Source organism: Trachurus trachurus (assembly GCF_905171665.1).
Source record: "Trachurus trachurus genome assembly, chromosome: 20".
NCBI lineage: Eukaryota > Metazoa > Chordata > Actinopteri > Carangiformes > Carangidae > Trachurus > Trachurus trachurus.
This window is the reverse complement of record NC_139911.1, coordinates 23,483,804-23,504,127: the sequence shown is the minus strand read 5'-3', so window position 1 is coordinate 23,504,127 and position 20,324 is coordinate 23,483,804. Positions and strand designations below refer to the sequence as shown.

At 43.7% G+C, this 20,324-nt stretch overlaps 3 protein-coding genes across 3 annotated transcripts in view; all 3 read left to right on the top strand.

Moving 5' to 3' along the window:
- LOC311003559 (protein NLRC3-like) overlaps positions 1 to 20,324 on the top strand; it is a gene marked incomplete at both ends in the record, with an annotated part of 385,386 nt that overhangs the window by 118,821 nt on the left and 246,241 nt on the right. The gene's annotated exons all lie outside the window — the stretch shown is intronic.
- On the top strand, positions 7,955 to 18,885 carry LOC311003452 (uncharacterized protein; the record flags this gene model as incomplete). The annotated part of the gene is made up of 3 exons (XM_083995219.1): positions 7,955 to 8,537; positions 13,686 to 13,897; positions 18,733 to 18,885. 3 exons carry the CDS (start codon positions 7,955 to 7,957, stop codon positions 18,883 to 18,885), a joined length of 948 nt encoding a protein of 315 aa, XP_083851345.1.
- LOC311003451 (5'-AMP-activated protein kinase subunit gamma-1-like) overlaps positions 18,783 to 20,324 on the top strand; it is a gene marked incomplete at its 3' end in the record, with an annotated part of 24,202 nt that continues 22,660 nt past the window's right edge. Inside the window, exon 1 of the mRNA XM_083995218.1 lies at positions 18,783 to 18,987. Coding sequence (XP_083851344.1) covers positions 18,970 to 18,987 — 18 coding nt within the window. The 5' untranslated portion in view covers positions 18,783 to 18,969. The remainder of the gene's footprint in view (positions 18,988 to 20,324) is intronic.

Here is a 20,324-nt window from a genome sequence, read left to right as displayed (position 1 = left end):
TGCACACACAGAGAGGACCGCCCCTTTATGCCGTTCTCTCTCCTCATTGGATAAAGGTTGTAGGATACAAGGAAAGTTTTCTCCTCGGCTTACAGCAGAGCAGAGTGACTGACAGACCCGTGTTTCAGACCAAACACTCTATAGAAGTGATTGCTGTCGGAAGATAGAACTATTTAAGACTTATATTAACACAAACATTCCGCTTCTGCTTTAATGCATTAAAAACCTAAAAACGGGTCAGTGGCAATCCCAACACAAGAGGAAGGTTAAACAACTCATTCAAACCATTTTCACTGTGATGACGTCAGCAGCATCACCAGGTGACCTGAGGCTCACAGCGATGCTGAGTCAGCGTGAGTCAGTGGTTCAGAGCTCAGTCTGTTGACCTCCGCGGCTGAAAACAGGACGGTCCAGAGTTTGACCTTTGCCAACAGTCGATGATCTCGTCAACCAACGGGTGTGTGAACAACAGCGCCCCAAGAAATGAAAAGATAAAGATCCAAGTGTGCTGTTGCTGCTCTTATCTGAGGAGATTAAAAAACAGGCCTTAAAGAGACTGAGAGGTTCAACCTGTAGTCAGCATGGGGCTGTTGTTTGATGAATTTGTCATTTAAAGGGATAGTTGGGTTCATGTGACCTAGGCAATCATGGGAATAATGGTTCCTGACAGTAAAATGCCCTGTTACTCGACTGAAGAAGTCCCGTCACAAAATAACAAAAACACCTGTTTAAGTGTAGGACGTTTTATAAGCTAAACAGTTTTTTCAGTCCATGAACTGGTTGGTGAGTTGGTTAGTTCCAGATAAACAGGGGGGTTAGGGGGGTGAGTCCAAGTAATTTGACATATTTGAGCATTTTATTAAAAAAAAGAAGTAATGCAATAGTTACTTTTCCTGGCAATTAATTAATTTTATTATGTAATACCTCAGTTACTAACTCAGTTGGGGGAAAGTAACAAGTAACTATGACTAATTACTGTATTAAAGTAACGTGCCCAACACTGGACTTGGGGTCCTTGTGTATTTTCTGCCAGAGTAGAGAAGCAGGAGGGAATCAGCTGCTGTGGGCGGCAGCAGGAAAAACATCTACACATCATCTATACATTTTATACAATGCAATCTAATACATTTAAATGTATGCTGCATGTAGAATATAATCAGTGTGTCGTCTTCCCATATAGAAACATATTTGCACCAACAGCATGCACTGAATAACAGCTCGGCTGAGTGAGTCAGACAGATCTACACTTGATAAAGCTCTGCAGATATTCACATTGCAGTGCACATTTTATTACAAACTGATATTGGATTGTTTCAGTGGGCGTCTCTTAAAAGTGTGGCAGCGTGCTGATCTGAAGCCCGACTCCTGCAGACCACTGACCATTAGAAAATCCCAGCTATCTCCTAAATATGAGAGGAGAAAAGCAGGAAGGCAAGAAACGTTAAAGGAGACATATTCTGCCCCTTTTCCACAAATTAAAATAGTCCCCAGGTGTCTTAAAGACATGTCTGTGACATGTTTTGGTCAAAATCTCTCAAGGATCAAACATCACAGCTCTTTTCATCCTCTCTAAACAGCCCTGTTCAGAACGGCTGGTTTCAGTGTCTGTCCCTTTAAATGCAAATGAACCATTGCTTGCCCCGCCCCTTCTACTGCTACCAGGTAGGGGTGGGATTATGCAAATTCGAAAACTAGTTACATCACTGGAAGACAACTGAGGGGAAAACTTGTAAAACCACATGGATTTCAACCTCGGGAGCCTGAAAATTACAGATTTCTTTTGTCAATTCTCACATTTTGGGGGTCGGAAGGCAAGACAAACACCTAAATATATGTTAAAGAGCCTTCAATAAGTGATATTTCCATAAGATGTCCCCTTTAAAAGGTAAATGAAAGTGAAATGAATTAGTGTTTTTCTGCTGGATAACTCAACAGCACACACACCATAGTTGAGACTGTGAAAAACTGCTTCACAAAAAAGAGTGTGAACACAACCTGAGCCTCCAACTGTCAGTCACTGATAAATGTTGCTATGGAAACAGAAAAAGAAAAGAAGAAGATGATGAGCTCATTGACAGATCGAAGCACAGATGATGGAGGTCTGATGTTCCTGTTTGTTCACTGTGTTGATGTGTGGAGGGACATGTCTGACCTCTGCCCCCCCCCCCCAGCTGGACCCTGTGTGCCACTCTGCCAGCCCCACCAGGAGCTTCTTCCAGCGGTCTCCGTTCAGCCAGCCCTCCAGCCCCCACTCCGCTCCACCCAGGACCTCCAGCTCCAGGATGAGTCCCAGCTCCATCTTCAGCTCCCAGACCGGACCCCCCCAGCAGGACTCGCCCCCCAAGACCTCACGCAGGTACACACACTGGATCACAGGCTGGAGGGAGAGTCAGTAGGAAAACATTCTGACTCTGTGTGTGTGTGTGTGTGTGTGTGTGTGTGTGTGTGTGTGTGTGTGTGTGTGTGTGTGTGTGTGTGTGTGTGTCAGGCTGAGCTTCAGTGGGATCTTCAGGTCATCCTCCAAAGATTCAAACCATCAACTCTCCTCCTCCTCCTCGTCCCCCGTCAGCATCAAACTGTTCACACGCAACAAGAGAAGCAAAGCCAGAGGTACTGTGTGTGTGTGTGTGTGTGTGTGTGTGTGTGTGTGTGTGTGTGTGTGTGAGAGAGAGAGACACAGAGAGAGAGAGTGCTGCCACCTTCTGGTTGCAGTAGCAAACCTACATTTTCAGTGACAGTTTTCTGTATTGATACTGTACTGTGGTGGAAAAAAGTTTTCAGACATCCCTTAAATTTTTTTTCCCTGCGCGTGCGGATCAGGATGTATGATTTCTTGCTGATGAAACCCTCGGACGCCCAGATCTTGGTTTGTCTTACCTTCCTGGCTGAGAATCTGGATCTTCAGGCGTGTTGTGTGGAACCAGTCCAGTCCATTTCTTTTAGTACAGTCACAGCCAAAATACTAAATAAATCCTAAAATGGCCATTAAAAACTTAAATTGATTGGTTCCATAGAAATACATAAGACATCTTGAGTATTGGGTCATTTTGGTACCTGCGATCCACTAATGAAGGTCGTGTTTTTTATTAAAAGACATCATTTTGGGGCAGTGTTTTAGCTCAGTTGGTAGAGCACCCACCCAAGTGTTGAGGTTATAGTCCTCACTGCAGGCGACCCCAGTTCGAATCCCGTGCCGAGCGGCCCTATCCTGTGTGTCATTCCCCCCCTTTCTGCATCCCATTTCCTGTCTCTCTCAACTGTCCTGTCATTAAAGGCGAAAAAAGCCCCAAAAAATCTACTTTAAAAAAAGACATAATTTTTGTTGCCGTGCTTGGTGTCTGTATGAAGCCAGCACATTTGAAAGTTCTTTTTTGGGGGGGCTTTTTGCCTTTATTTGATAGCACACAGTAGAGATAGACAGGAAAGGGAGAGGCAGAGAGAGGGGGAATGACACGCAGGAAAGGGCCGCCCAACACAGGATTTGAACCGGGGCCGCCTGCGGTGAGGACTGTAGCCTCTACATGGGGCGGCCGCTTTACCCACTGCGCCACGCACCTCCCCACATTTGAAAGTTCTTAAGAGATACAAATGGCTAAAACAAGGAACCTAACACAGGAAACAACGTGAAGATCCAGATTCTCAGAAGGTCCAGCTGCCTCCAGAGAGCCAGGCAGAGCAGATGCAGTCCTTCAGCAGTTGGATCCACTCTGCAGAAATCCAGACCAACCAACAGCTTGGAAGACAAACCCAGCGTCCAAGGGTTTCATCAGCAAGAAATGACACATCCTGATCCGCATGTGCAGGGGATTGTGTACTTTTTTCCACCAGTGTAGATCAGGGATGGGCAACCTGCTCCCCAGCCTGCCAGACCCAGCTGAGGGCAAAAAAACAGGCTTACACAGATACACACACAATACAAGGACATGTCCTTGACTGTGTGTGTGGATGTCCTTGTACACGCTCCGATCCAACACAGTGTGTGAGAGAGTAATTCAGTCTAATGGCTGCACTTTATTCTCTGTTTACAGTGATGAAGTAAAACTGACCTTTCCACCCTTTTATCTCTATTTTTAATAACCAACGTTACGGACCAGTGAGTATTAGAAACGCTGCTCTGATCCACACACTCCACAGTGGATTCAACCCTACCTTTTTTTTTATCATACTTTTTTTTATCGTTTCCTTTTAAAGCAATGACAAATCAAATGATAATTACAAGCATTGTGCGCATCTAATATCTTAACAAAATATTATGGAAGAGATATTCAACACATGGTAGTAAAACAGCAAAAGCAGGTAAACCAGGAACAGAAAAAGAAAAAAAATTAATGGTAATAATAAAGATTAATAAAGAAATAAAATCAAATGAAAGTGAATAAATGAGTTAAAGGGATAGTTCTCCCAAAATTGAAATTGCACTCATTATCTACTCACCCTCATGTGGACTAAGGGCTGGGAGAAGTTTCAGAGTCCTCCGTGGCTTCTCTGAGTTACAGGGGGTCTCGGCGTAGCAGTGCATGTCCATATAACGGTTGCAAATGGATACCAACTGTCTTCGTAACAAAAAGACACGCCAAAAAACATCCAAATACCTCCATGCTGCTCGTATGTAATGTCCGTCTTGTATTGAAGCCCCGAAATGCGAAATTGTCCCGAAAAAAATTTAATAAGTCTATATTTCAAGCTTGTTTTGTAGCGGAAGCTTCTCGAAGCTCCTCTTCCCGGTTCGTCAAATTTGGATGAACTGGGAAGAGGACAGACCCTGGTTCGTCCAAATTTGAAATTTGTCTTTTTGTTACAAAGACAGTTGGTATCCATTTGCAACTGTTATATGGACATGCACTGCTACGCCGAGACCCCCTGTAACTTTCAATTTTGGGTGAACTATCCCTTTAAAAAGAATACAATTTGTCCTGGTTTCTACGGTGACCCTGAGAACTCAACACAAATGCACTTAGGTTCAGTAAATATCGTCTTCAACGTGACAACACAAAGACCACGACACACGATGCAGACGAACAAACAGGCTGCAGGTTCAGTCCTGCTACACAACAGAGCTGCTGTGTGTTGTGACTCTGCTGCTCCGCTGTGCAGCTGCAAACATCTGAGGTTACACCGTTAAGTGGCCTTCAGTATCAGGTGTGTGTGTGTGTGTGTGCATGTTTGTGTGTTTGAATCTCTCTGTGGTGGATTTGAGTCTCCATGGTGGATTCCAGTGTCTCTGTAGTGGATTTGAGTCTCTGTGGTGGTCCTGAGCTTTGTGTGGTGGATTTGAAGCCCCACAGGGTTCTGGTCCAGACCTGAGTAGCTGAGTGAGTGGCGTCTTCAGTCTCAGCCAATCAGACCCTCCTGCTGTAACTTGACATTAGAAAGCTGTTGCTTCATTGCTCATAACCCTTCTAACTGAGATCCTTTAATAAACCAAGTGAAGCACATCTGGCACAGCTGGAGCCAGAGTGTGTTTGTTCTCCTCATCTCGAAACAAACACTGCAAAAATGAATGTAGTAACATGGACCACAGGAACACTCTATACTGTATATTATTTATCTGAGGGACCCATCCTACACCTGACTGGACAGATGTGCAGCAGCTGGATGAAGCTTGTTGTAGGTAAACAGCATGTTAAAGGGACATTGTATAACTTCTCCTGTTATCTGTTCACGAAAATCGATTATTTTGTTCAAAAGTCTGTTTTTCATTAATCAGTAATCCCCCCCATCAACAAAGTGAAGTGTTCCTTTCAGCTCTGAATGAGCCGTTCATATCATTCATATCTCCATGGAGCGGGTAAGCTCGGTGCTGCTGCCATGTGGTGTCTCCATGTTTTTACGTTCAGTGGCAGCGTGACGGTAGGAAACCACGGAAACTCAGCGGAGACACCGGAGCTGTCGGCTCAGGTCCAGGTGGCGTCTGTGAAAAGTCACCGTGGTAACGCAGTGAGGAGGAATGGAGTGTTACACTGATGCTGCATTCACCTGCAGTCGGGCAGACGGCCGTCGGTAACAAACCAGATTTCATTTTAGTCACAGAAGTCCAGAGAAAGCCGGTAAAACGTGGGTCAGGTAAACAATACCACATCGCCGATGTCGCCTTGCCTTGTGCTGACGGACCACTTGTTTACATAGAGGCTTGTTTATGCCGTTACGTGCAGCGGCTGTCGTCCGTCTGCCGTCTGCCCAATTTCACGTGAATGCAGCATGAAAAATATGATTGAGTTGCTTGCGATATACAACCGCACCGCTAGATGGGAGTAATTCCTACACAATGTACCTTTAAAAGGAAAGTTTTGTTTTTGTCACAGAGCAGCAACACCCCCCCCCCCCCCCCCCCCCCCCGCCCCTCCCAACCACCACCACCCTCCTTTCTCTCTCTCTCTGTGATTGGCTCTTGTTGCATAACATGGTGTTGAGCTTCTCTCATGTTTTCCCTGTAGAGCTGCTGACAGCCAGCAACACCAGCACCTATTAACAATGTAACAGTGTGTGTGTGTGTGTGTGTGTGTGTGTGTGTGTGTGTGTGTGTGTGTGTGTGTGTGTGTGTGTGTGTGAGAGAGAGAGAGAGTGTGGTCACATGAAGGACAGTTTGTTAAAGCCATGGTGTCCTCTTTTCTTCCATTCAGTCTCCATTCAAGTTTAGCAGGTGTAGAGATTGTGGTGTGGTGACGAGTGACACCCCAAACACTGCATCATACAGCTGTGGAGCGTTACCATGACAACAGATATATTTCATCTCCTGTCCCGGGGATCATGAGGTGAACAGTAGAGATGTTGTGTGGAGTTATACCAGCAGACGCAGCCTCCTCTGTCTGACCATCCACATTTTTTACAGTGTAGACAGGCGAGGGAGGTGTGGCTAACAAAGGCAACAGGCCAAACACACATACACACACACACAGAGTCCAGACCATAAACACAGTGAGCAGTGATACTCTGCAGGACTCTGCTGCTGGAGAGACGCGTCCTACCTCCAACAATTCACCTGTCTGACCAAAGGACCACCTATCTGACTGCAAGACCACCAGTCTGACTGCAGGACCACCGTCTGGACCAGGTTGGACAGTCTGTGTCTTTGGCTCGTTTTCCTGCCGGTCTGATGCCCGTCCTCTCATCTCTCCATCAACCCCCCAGAATTCAGGATTTTGTATTGGTCTTCACTGTGACTGACTTTATTCAAAATGTTTCGTACAGATGTCAGAACAACTCACTCAGTCAAGATTATGCAGCAGCCAATCAGAAGAGATTCTCTGACAGTGGCGCCATAGGATTGGTCGACTTCTGATGAAGCCTGTTTAATTGGTTTAATTGGACTCTTACAGGGGAAAACTGCAGCTACAGGTGCATGAAGAGAAGATTTACTGGATTCTTCACAGCTGGAACAGGAAAAATTCTATTCATTTTTCATTACATTTTAATACTACTGCTACTACTACTACTACTAATAGTATCATAATAATTTAACTCTTGTTTCACCTACTTAGATAAAAATTGGTGAAATCACTTAACTTAGTTACACACCTCAGTCAGTTATCAAACTGCAGTTTAGTTGAAGTCATTTTGATTTATTTATAAATTCATTTTATTTTGTTCGTCACAAGGTCAGTTAAATAAAGTAATGATGTAATTCATCTCCATTTTTTTTTATATATTTGATCCAGTAACATTTTAGATTTAGTTTAAAATAGATGAATAACTCTTTCCTACATTTGTTTAGTTTAGTTCAAGTTTTCGCTGAGCAGCATTAAATATGGCTGTAGTCAGATTATAGTAGCAGATAAAAGTAGAAATGAGAACATTCTCATCACATTACATTACGTTATTGCCAGTAAATTAATTTTTTGTTTGTAAAAAGAAGATTTCATATTTGCTTAAGTGGCCAAATCTCCTGTGTTTTTTTTAATTTATTTTTGTTTTATTGTTGGGGTCCTTTTGAATTTTTGGCAAAGTTTTGATGGCAATGAAACGTCTGAGCAGCCTGATGCTGAAGAAGTGGAAGGACAAGGAAAGATGGACGGGGAGGAGGAGGAGTGAACCTTTTGGAATAGTGGAGGAGCAAGAGGAGCAAGAGGAGGAAGAGGAGGAGGACAGGCAGACAGACAGGAGAGGCAGACCGATGCAGAGGAGGAGGTCTGAACCCTGTGGACAGACACTGGAAGACCACAAGATGAAGGAGAAGAAAAAAAAGGCCAACTGGAGGAAAGAACGCAGGAAGTCTGAATCCAACATGGAGGAGGAGGACAAGAAAGACAGGAAGAGATGGGAGATGGGCAGAGGGAAAGAAAGGAGGAAGTCCGCATCGTGGATGATGGTGGAGGACAGAGTCGGAGGACAGACGGACAAGAAGTCGAAGGAGACAGATGGATTGACACTGCGGCGGCGGTCCGAGCCCTGCGGCGTCCTCTACGTCCAACTGCTGCCTCTGTCCATCAGGAAGAGGAAGGAGCTGCTGCAGAGACGCGCCGGACGCAAGATGTCCTGCAGCATGGTGGAGGAGGGACAGATGAGTGGGGACACATCAGAACACATCAACCCTCTGGACAGTAAGCTCACATTCTACAGGGACACACGCTGCAGTCACAACATATCAGTTGATGTTATAGGTCCACAGATTACCTTAGCAACCATGCAGAACAACCATAGAAACCACCTAGCACTCAATTAGGAACACCACCATTACCATGGTGACGTCGCTATATCCAAAACAGCTTTTAAACTACTGACTACTTCCACAGCAACCACCTGGATCACCTAAATGTACGCGCTCAATGTATAATCCCTATAGTCATAGCAGTAGGTTCCTTACCTTTAATTGTCGGTGCAAGCTGTTTTTAGATCAGCGGAGCAGAGACGCGAGCTGCACAGTATTTCCATGTTTCCCTCATCAAACTCATCAAATACACAATCCAACAACTACAAAACACTCTGGTGGACAAGTTGTAACCTGCACATTCACCACGCTATAAAATATTAATGTATAATTATGTAACATTATGACACATAAAGCAAATACTCAGAACTACTTGCTTTTGAAATCACTCCGCCGAGCAGCCGTCTCTGAAATGTAGTTTCGGTTATGCATTTGCATCTCGTAACGTTCCATGGTTATTTCATAGCGTGGTTGTTGGATTGTGTGTTTGATGAGTTTGATGAGGGAAATGTGGCTTGTATCTCTGCCCCGTTGATCGAAAAACAGCTTGCACCGCCAATTAAAGTTAATCCTACCCCTAAGACATAAGGATCAAGGCAATGGGCGAATTTGCCAAACTGTTGAACTTGCCCTTTAACTCAATATGTGTTAGTATTAACAGCTAACATCAACACATTAGTAGGCTAACCATTCAGGATCACCACCAACAACATGTAAACACCTAACAACCTTAACACATCACTGACCGGCCAGCATCATCACCAAAAACCAAAACCTCAAACACTCTGACAACCACCTAACATCATGTTACTGTAGCAACACCACAGCATATAATGACACACATTCTGATAAACCAAAATAGCTAATGAACCACTTTATGATTAGACTAAATATAATAACCGGGGATAAGAAGCTAATGTTAGCCTATAAACCCACTACACCTATCACATGACTTAGTAGGCCTATCACCACCAAACTTCCCCTTGTGGTTTGATTTATTCCTGTTGGCACTCATTCCTGGAGAGCTCTATGTCTGACTCCTGTCAACACCCTGGAAACCACTTCATAACAACAGTAGGTACACACTTTTTCCATAGCAACCTTCGAAGAGACCACCAAACAACTACAAACACCACAGCATCCAAACCACATCGCCATAGCTACCACCTGTATGTCACACATTACAATAGCTATCTCTTGCAACACACAAGAATGCCCCTCTAATAGAAAAAGAGAAGTCCTACTGTAGCTCTTCATCTAGAGGCAGTAGTAGAGCTTTCAGTCATCTCACATGATCTTCATCACACCTTAGAGTTATATAGAACTGAAACGACTATTCATTCATGAGAAAAGCTCAGGTAAATTCTTTTCAATTGGTGAAACTGTCTCACCAGGCTCCATAGTAGCTTTCTGGAGCTTTCCACACCTCCACAGCCTCCTTCATATCTGTCTCCATCTTATCTGAGTGTGGCTCTGTGGTCTGAATGCACCTCAGTCCTTTTCACACATCACGACCTGTTGCACAGAATCAGTGCAGAAAAGTGAGAGCGAGAACACAGAGAAAAAACCCCAGAATAATCCTGTTATCGCTGCGGTTTGACTGTGTCGGAGTGCGTCAGCAGACCTGTTCTTTCCACCAGAGAAGAACCTCTAATCACTGTTTGTGTCAGTCACTGTGATTAGGGTGATGTCACTGGGCTGTAATCTTAGTGGGAGCATAACTCAGTCAGTTCTGACAGCCAATAAAGTGACCAACTCCTGAGAGGAGCAGGATCACTCACACACAATGTTGTGTGGCTGTTAATGTGTTATAGGTCACCCACCTTCTCCAACTCGTGCGCTGTTTAAAAATCTCAAAAATGTTGGCAGCCTGTCCGAGTAGTAACAACATGAGGGACAAACGCCCCCTCAGTCCCTCAACCGTGCTCAACCACAGTGATGGGCTTTAATACAGGAGGAAAAAACAATGGAAGGATTATTTCCATTGTATTTTAAAATATTTAGAAACATTATTCATATTTATTTTTATACATCTTTTACTGTAGGCTACTGTTTTGCAGCTTTGTCAGCTGACATGCAATCCCTTCACAGCTTTCAGTTTGGGAACCAGTGTTGAATGGAAACACTGGTCTGAGGCCATAACAACACCTGACTCTTATCTCACAAGTCTGCTGGTGGTCTGTGTGTGTGTTAGTGGCTCTCAGGTCTGAGCGCATTGGTTTCTTCCAAAGACATAGATCTTGAAATGTCTTAAAGGGATAGTTCAACATTTTGGCAAATTGGCCCATTACCATAATCCCTATAGTTTTAGTAGGAGTATGTTCGTTACCTTTAATTGTCGGTGCAAGCTATTTCTAGAACGGCGGAGCAGAGCCGCGAGCTGCTCAGAGCCGCGCTACGGAGGCTAATGGGATTTCTTGTTTTCCCTCATCAAACTTATCAAATACACAATCCAACAACTCCACAACGCTCTAGTGGACAAGTTGTGACCTGCACATTCACCACGCTATGAGATAATAATGTAACATAACGAGACAGAGTTGTTTTTGAGGCAAATGCAGAGACTGCTTGCCAAAAAACTGCCCCTGATGGGAACGCGCGTCAGCCGTTTTGCATGAATTTACCTCTAAAACAACTATGTGTGGTAACCTTCTGTTAGTTTGCACCGACAAATAAAGGTAATAAACCTACTGCTATAGGGATTATGGCAATGGGCCAATTTGCCAAAATGTTGAACTATCCCTTTAACACAATCAAATCATCTTTAAATTCTGGGTGAACACACACATACATACCACACACGCACACACTCCCTTCTGCTCTGGTTGAATAGTGGGTCCCTTCACTGTTGGCAGTGAAGTGTGTGTCTATTAATATTACACACACATGTACGTAAACACAACACGATGTTGTTCAGGCCAGGAACACACTGGATGCTGCTGTGAGACTGTTGTTACAGCAGCTACATGTAGTGGCACTTTACTGATGTTTCCTTTACACATGAATTGATAATGAAGAGAAACCTCAGTAAACTCTCTGTAGAGGCTGCTGTTAACAAACAGTGACATCAGCTCACACTCATCCTGACCTTACCCTTTGTTAAACACTGTTTAATACACGCCCACACATACACTCACTACCTCTCATCAGTGAGTTTGGTTTGCAAAACAGGCCAGTCCTTGGTTTAAAAGGTCTTTGCTTCAGTGTGTGAATGTTGGTCTCATTATATTTCATGTTTTTGCAGGAAAGACATTTTGAATTCCTGATGTTTATGAAATTAAATTCTTAGAATATATTTTTTATTTGAGAAATTCTAAGTGATGTATCTAGTCAGAAAATGAGTTTGTGAAAGTGTGTGTGTGTGTGTGTGTGTGTGTGTGTGTGTGTGTGTGTGTGTGTGTGTGTGTGTGTGTGTGTGTGTGTGTGTGTGTGTGAGAGAGAGAAAGAGAGAGAGAGTCACTCCTCTGTAATCTGTTAAAGTGCCTGTCTGTATGTCCTGGTAGAGTTTCCTATTAGCAGAGTGCTGCATGTGGTTGTGTGTATTAGAGAGAGCGGTACAAGGCAGCCTACATTATTAAATGCGCACACACACACACACACAAACACACACACACACACACACACACACACACACACACACACACACACACACACACACACACACACACACACACACACACACACACACACACGCACACACACACACTTATTGTAATCTATTGTTGTGTCTGGGTTCGGTGCCAACATTCACATTTTACAGAGATAACCTCGTGTTCTGGCAACAGAGAGAGGGATAGAGGGAGGTGTGTGTGTGTGTGTGTGTGTGTGTGTGTGTGTGTGTGTGTGTGTGTGGTCTTTAAAAATAAGGCAAAGTTAAAACTGAGAAAGAGAGAGAAGAAAAAGACATGTTGTGTTGTGTTTTCCATTGGTTTGTTAACGTGTCTCTGTGGAGCTTTTCAGCCTCTTTTTGCCTAAACACTGTTTGTTTTGGTGTTGCAGTACATTTCCTGTTCAGCCTCAGTGTTTTCAGAGTAAAAACTGTAAACATCCACTGTCCCTGACCTACTCTAACAGACAGACAGACAGACAGACAGACAGACAGACAGACAGACAGACAGACAGAGGGCAGCTGGTGAACAGAGTGGAGCATCATATTGATCTGTAGAGTTCATCTGCTGATGTGAAGTTCATAGAATCTCATAGATGATGCTCAGAGTAGATTTCACACATGTGTATTGTACATGACAGCTGCATCTGCCATGATTCTGTAGATTAAATTGTTTTATGAAGTTTTTCTAAAGAGTCCTATCACCAATGCTTCTGTTCTTTCACTTTTTCCTGCTAAACAGTCAAGTGAACACATCACTGTTCATCCCAGCTGGACTCAGCTGATACTGACTGACCTCAGTTCAGTGACATTAATCACTCTGAAAACATGACGCTCCCCTGATAACTGACTCTCAACAACCTCCACCATCATCACAAAACACAAACAGTCCAAACAGACCAATCACAGTTCTTCATGTAAATGATGGAGCCTTATTCCAGAGGTTCAGACCTGGATGATCCTGACAGACAGACAGACAGACAGACAGGCAGGCCGGCAGGCCGGCAGGCAGACACATGTGGACCTGTCACTTGAGACTCAGACTGATGATGGGAGAAATGATGATTTGTGGTAAATCTCTGAGCTTGATGAGTCAAGACTCAAAAGGCTGAATGGAAACACCAAACAACAAATGTGGTTGTTATGACACACAGCAGGTGTGCGTGTTGTTCATGTCTGCCAGATAGAGGACTGATATCCAGAATCAATGCTAAATACAGACTGTTACACAAAGTGTGTGTGTCAGATAAGCTGTGCAGCTCTGGATAACTCAGTGCTTCCAGCAGAGGGCGATATTTACCTTATTTACAGTAAAGGTTCTTTAAAACATTCTTCTGTTTTCAAATCTCTTCCTCAACTGACATCTTCCATCCTCCTCTCCCTGTTCTCCTCCTTTCTTCTCCTTCTCCTCTATTCACCTTTCTCTCATCTCAGCCCAGAGCATGTACTCCCCCTCCCACCCCCCTCCCCGTCAGGAGGAGGTGAGTGTTTTCCGTCTGGAGACCTACCTGACCGAGCCGAGGCGTCCGGAGACCAGGAGGCTGCGCTCCTTCTCCTCCCCCCCTGACACTGGACAGTGGATGTCCCCGTCCTCCTCCCAGAGCCAGCTGCCTCCTGTGGCCCTGTCTCCTCCTGCCAGGAGGCTGGTGAGTGACCAGCGTTATGATCCTGCATGTTTGCTGGCAACTTATGTTGTGTTTGTGTCTGGTAATGACTCTCAAACTCACAGAGAGTCAATTTGTATGGAGAAATCGCTCAGTATCAGCAGCTCAACTTTCAGCAGGTGCTCAGAACTGTGCTGAGATGTTCCTCTGCTCTCCACCATCAGGCTGGTAGCTTTATCACACTCAGAGACAGAGTGTACTGTAGGTAAAGATGGACGTGGCCTGTGTGACGTCACCCTCAGGTTTCTGCAGAGTGGTTTTGAAGAGTGAGCTGATCCACTGTCACTGTCTTGGCAGCGTCTGACCCTGATCCTAACTCTCAGCTAGAGATGCACCGATCCGACACGGATACAATATTGACTAATTAGCTGGATCGGATATTGGATGAATGAGGCCGATCCAACATTCTGATCCAGTCATTTCTTTTTTATTAATATCATACACAGCAATACAGTTACAGCGATCTAGTGTTACTTATTTATTTTTGCTGCTAATGTACACTTTGTTATTTGTTAATAAATAATATTAAAGGGATAGTAGCATTTTTTTTAAGTGGGGTTGTATGATCTACAAATAGCCCCTAAGTACTTTAATTGCAGTAGAAGACTCTCTACACTCCTCCCGTTAGCAACGCCAGCCCATAGCCCTGCCCACAGATTTACAACATACATTGTTGTGAACAGACCCAAAGAAGTAAAACCTCTTTTAGGCCGTGAAAATAGGCCGTTTCTTTGGGTCTGTTCACAACAATGTATGTTGTAAATCTCTGGGCAGGGCTATTATGGGCTGGTGTTGCTAACGGGAGGAGTGCAGAGAGTCTTCTACTGCAATTAAAGTACTTAGGGGCTATCTGTAGATCATACAACCCCACTTTAAAAAAATGCTACTATCCCTTTAAGTACATTTATATCTGTGTTAATTTGTTACCTTTCTTTAACAAGGCTAAATGTTTATGTCAAGCCTGATGCCTTCACTCACATGGCAAGGTATACGGTTCATTCATTCAACAGTAGTATGGGATCGGTATCGGGTATCGGCCGATACGCTCAGCCCAGGTATCGGTATCGGATTGGATCGGAAAAAAATGGATCGGTGCATCTCTACTCTCAGCCAATCCAAAAATGGGCGTGGCAGTGTGTGGAGTTGAGACTTTGGTGCATAACAGTTTGTGAAACATGCGCTCAAGTACAGCCTCAATTTTACAGAACTTAAAGGGATAGTTCAACATGTGGGCAAATTGGCCCATTGCCATAATGCCTATAGTCTTAGGAGTACGTTCGTTACGTTTTTAGAACGCCGGAGCAGACCCGCAAGCTGCTCAGAGCTATGCTACGGAGGCTAATGGCCTGCACATTCACCACGCTATGAGATAATAATAGAAGAGGCAAATGCAGAGACTGCTTGCCGAAAAACTGCCCCCAACAGAAACGCGCATCAGCTGTTTTGCATGAATTTACCTTGAAAACAACTCTGTCTCATAGCGTGGTGAATGTGCAGGTCACAACTTGTCCACCAGAGCGTTTTGGAGTTGTTGGATTGTGTATTTGATGAGTTTGATGAGGGAAACCAGGAAGAGCCTCTGTAGCGTAGCTCTGAGCAGCTCACTGCTCTGCTCCGCCGTTCTAAAAATAGCTTGCACCGACAATTAAAGGTAACAAACCTACTTTTTGTGTTTGTTTGATTTTTGTGAATAGACAACAAGAGAAATTGCACAGTGGGGCTTTTATGTGTAAACAGGTGGGTTATATAGAAATTCACCCCTGTACCTTCATCATGGAGGAAACTAAATGTACAGACCAAAACTGTTTCTGTAGTACGCTGTGAACATGTTTATTTCTGCTGTACGGTTGGACATTTTAACATGGGAGTCTATGGAGACTGACTCACTGTTGGAGACTCACTCTAGTGGTCAGGAGAGGAACTGCAGCTTTTGCTTCATCTTCCAGGTCTCAGGTTGCAGCTTGGTCTCAGATAGCATATGATTGGAGTGTCAGAGCGACTGCTGCTCCAATCAGGCCCCGTTCTGTGATTGTTTAGGATCCTGCTCAGAGTTTGAGTTGTGTAGGTGACAGGTGGATCCTTTATGGTCCAACCTTTTCAAGGACTGTATTGCATTCTGGCAATTGAAGAAACACTTATGAATGTGTTTCAGTTCAATTCAACAGCTACAGCCACAGATTCAGATTCCGATTTTTTTTTTTTTAATGGGAACAGTACATATTGATGAACACTTTCACTAATCTAATATGTGGGATTATAGCCAAGTGGCTAATTTCCATCCCCAGTCCCATTGGCAGGTTGATGTTAGACATAAAAACAATGAAGATAAAAGCACATAAGGCAGGACTACGACACTAGAACAATGCATCATGATAATATGATTGATAATATGACATGAACAACATACGTATATTAATTGGCCAAAGAAGTAAGAGGACCAAGAGATTACAAACAGTTATAAAGTGCTACAGTGCTAATTATAGTGCTATGTGCTAAAGTGCTGTTTGCTAAAGTGACGAGTGCATGAGTGCAAGATTAAATGTATTCTGATTGCACAATGCCCCAATAAAGTGCAGGATTGTCTTAAATTGCACTATGCCTATATTTCACTCATTATCTACTCATGTCAACTAAGAGCTGTGAGAATTTTCAGAGTCCTCCGTGCCTTCTCTTAGTTACGGGGGGCTCCGCGCAGCAGTATTTGTCCATATAATGGTTGTCAATGGATACCAACTTTCTTCGTCGAAAAAGACACACCAAAAAACATCCAAATACCTCCATGCTGCTCGTCTGTAATGTCCCTCTGGTATTGAAGCCCCAACATGAGAAATTGTTCCGCCAGTCAGTGCAAATCACGCGAGATTTGCACTGACACAGGAAGAGCAGTGAACTGAGACACTATGGAGCAGTATGGAGGTATTTGGATGTTTTTTGGTGTGTCTTTTTGGACGAAGAAAGTTGGTATCCATTGACAACAATTATATGGACAAATACTGCTGCACGGAGCCCCCCGTAACTCAGAGAAGGCACGGAGGACTCTGAAAATTCTCACAGCTCTTAGTCCACATGAGGGTGAGTAGATAATGAGTGAAATTTGAATTTTGGGTGAACTATCCCTTTAAGTTTCGTGTTCGTCACGGTTGCTATCAGGAGCCACACATCGTGATGCAACAGTATCAGCAGCCACAGCATAAATCCTCCTGACACTCTTTGGTCTTTGCAGCCTAAAGAAGGCTCCAAAGGGTGCTGACCCTGAACTGGAGCCCAGCTACAGTCAAGGTGCTACAGTATCACCAGTTACAGACAAAGAGTAGTTGTGTTTGTGCTTGCTCAGTCTTAAATACAAGTAACGTTAAAACATTACCATGCTGACTCAGTGATTTCATGTTCAAGATGACTCATCATCTCCTCTGCATTCAAAATAGGCTGAACTGATGAACCTCCTGCTGATAGTGATATCATTTCTAATTTTAGTAATTAAACAGATTGGAACACCCAGACTTCAGACTTTCTTACTGCTATTATTTTGTTGTTCTTGGAGATGAGCCTGCAACAATTTAGATACATAATGTCTTTATACAGTAGATGATCAAATATGACACACTTTCACTAATCTAAATTTAGTGCTGGGGGCTGTTTCTGTAGTGTAAAAGTTAAGTATAATATAATATAATATAATACAATATAAAATAAAATAAAATAAAATAAAATAAAATAAAATAAAATAAAATAAAATAAAATAAAATAAAATAATAGGCTATAATAATATTTTTTTATGTGGATTAGTTTGCTCCCTCATTTTACAGTACAAATAGGCGTGTATCTGAATGCATTCCTTCACAGCAGTAACCCTGAAAAATCAAACAACAAATAACATCTGTGATGTCTAGACTAGTGGGCTGTCTGTCTCTCCAGCTGGCCATGACATGACATGCTCACAATCCACAAACCTGCTTCATTTCATAGATGAACGTCATGCATATTTTAAAAATGATTGACCATCACACAGGAAATGTCCCAGGCCTCATGCAAACAGTTTGACACCTTCCCGTGAAACCAGGGAAAACCAAACATAACACTATTACACCACAGTGGCGCTCGGCTGTGTTAAGCTCTGTTCGGCTTTTCCCGATCAGACTCCGTTTGTCAAGTAGGCAGAGACAAGACCGGGACCGGAAACACTGATTTCAAGACAAATGTTATTTAGAAAAACCAACTTACTCTTGAACTGGTTGTTCTAGACAATGTAGACTAGCCTTCAGACTAATAATGTTCAATCTGAATGTGGTTGATATAGCCTAAAAACACTCTCTGGGACATTTCTCACTACATGATTAAAAACAAATTAGGGGAAACAGAAACACAAATAACATGCCTAAGACGTCCAAATCGGATGCTGCATGACTATAAAGGTCAAATAAGACTTCTAAATAAGGCAGTGTTTTTATTTCGGATAGTTACTGATCTTGTAGCCTATCATAACAGAACTGTTAGTGTGCGAAATTCACTATAGTAATAAAACCAGTAAATAGGCCTAGTGAACAGCAAACACAATCTGACAAAAAGAATTGAGTGAGATGAAAGTGAATTTTGAACAGGAGAAATAGAATCAAGACAATAGCCTAATTTAAAAAAATGTAAACTTTGTTTAGAGTTATAATGTAACAGCTTGCTGTAACATGTCCTCTTTCACGCTTATTTATGGAAACGTCCCATTAAAAAAACACGTTAGCCCTACATCATTGTTGAAGTCATAGACTGTGAGCTTTTAAATCACAGGTTCTCTGGTGCTTTTGTTGTGAAATCCTCACCGGAAGTGCAGCCCTGTTGGCCTCGTTAGCTTGTTAGCTGCTGCGGCTCCGGTGGTCTCAGCCACCACCACTATCAACCTGAGACCGAGCGGAGCGGCGACCGCTCACCGGCTGACCGAGTCCTTCTACCCGGACGGGAGGCACAAGATGGAGCCTTGAGCTTTCTGTTCCCGCTCAAACACCCGACAGTCGACGGCACCGGCGAGAAGAGACCGAGCAGCGGGAACGAGGGAAAGCTCGTTAATGAACGGCGACTGTCAAGTAGGTCCTAGCTGACGTCACACAGGCTACTGTACATTTCATCAGTGATGGAGCGGAGGGAGCGGAGGGAGCAGCCGCCGGGAGTTCATCATATTAACAGCCGGGCCTGTGCTACCTCACTGTGGCGATGACAGCCCGTCTCATCACGGTGACGATGAGCCGACCACCGAGCGGCTCCTTCATGACCGCTCTACCGCCGTAACCTGCGCCAGCATCCGCGCTCCTACAGTCTGGCTCTTTAAATGGTTGCTCCTCATACCGCGAGCTGCAGGCCGCTCTCACACAGTAGCCTACACTTCATCATTGAATATTCCACCATGTCGTTAACTGTTTTCTTGTATATAGCCTACACAACATCTAGGAGGTTATTGCACGTCTGCCTGTCCCTGCCTGGTGAGGGTCTGTTGCTCACACTGAGGTTTCTCCTATTTTTTCTATGGAGTTTTTCCTCAGTGGATGTGAGGGTCTAAGGGCAGAGGATGTTGTTATGATGCTGTGTAAAGACCTTTGAGAAAAACTTTGTAGAAATGGGTTATACAAATCAAATTGGTGTGCATTGCCTTGAATGCATCATGAGTCAGGCTCCTCTCTCCGCAATGACATGAGAAATATCCTGGGTTTCAATCATCCAGATTGACCACAGTAGATTGTGATTATGATGTGATTTTCAGTGTTGTCAGTCACATCAGCAGTCAGTTTTAAAGAGGACTTCCCTGCTGCTTTCTGCCATCTTTAAAGGGATAGTTCAACATTTTGGCAAATTTGCCTATTGCCATAATCCCTATAGTTTTAGGCATAGGTTCATGTTGTTTTGAGATCTGTGAGCTGCTCAGATAACACAGTGGAGATGAATGGTACTGGTCCCCTGTCCCTCAAATAGCCTATACAACCCAACAACTCCAAAACACTCGTGGAAAAGTTGTGACCTGCACATTCACCACGCTATGAAATAATAATGGAACATTAGGAGACTGAGTTGTTTTCGAGGCAAATGCATAGCCGGAACTATATTCCAGACATGGCTGCTGGGCGGAGTGATTTCAAAAGCAAGTAGCCTAGTTCTGAGTGTTTGCTTCATGTGTTGTAATGTTACATTAATTATACATGATTATTTCATAGCGTGGTGAATGTACACGTTGTGGAGTTGTTGGATTGTGTATTTGATGAGTTTGAGATAATTAAAAATGACCCCTATGATTATAGGAATTATGGCAATAGGTGAATTTGCCAAAATGTCGAACTATCCCTTTAAAGTGGAGTTTCCCGCTGCTTTCTGCCATCTTCTACTGTAGTTCCCTCTGGTTGTAGGAACGGGCTCAGGAGACCGGTTAACAAAT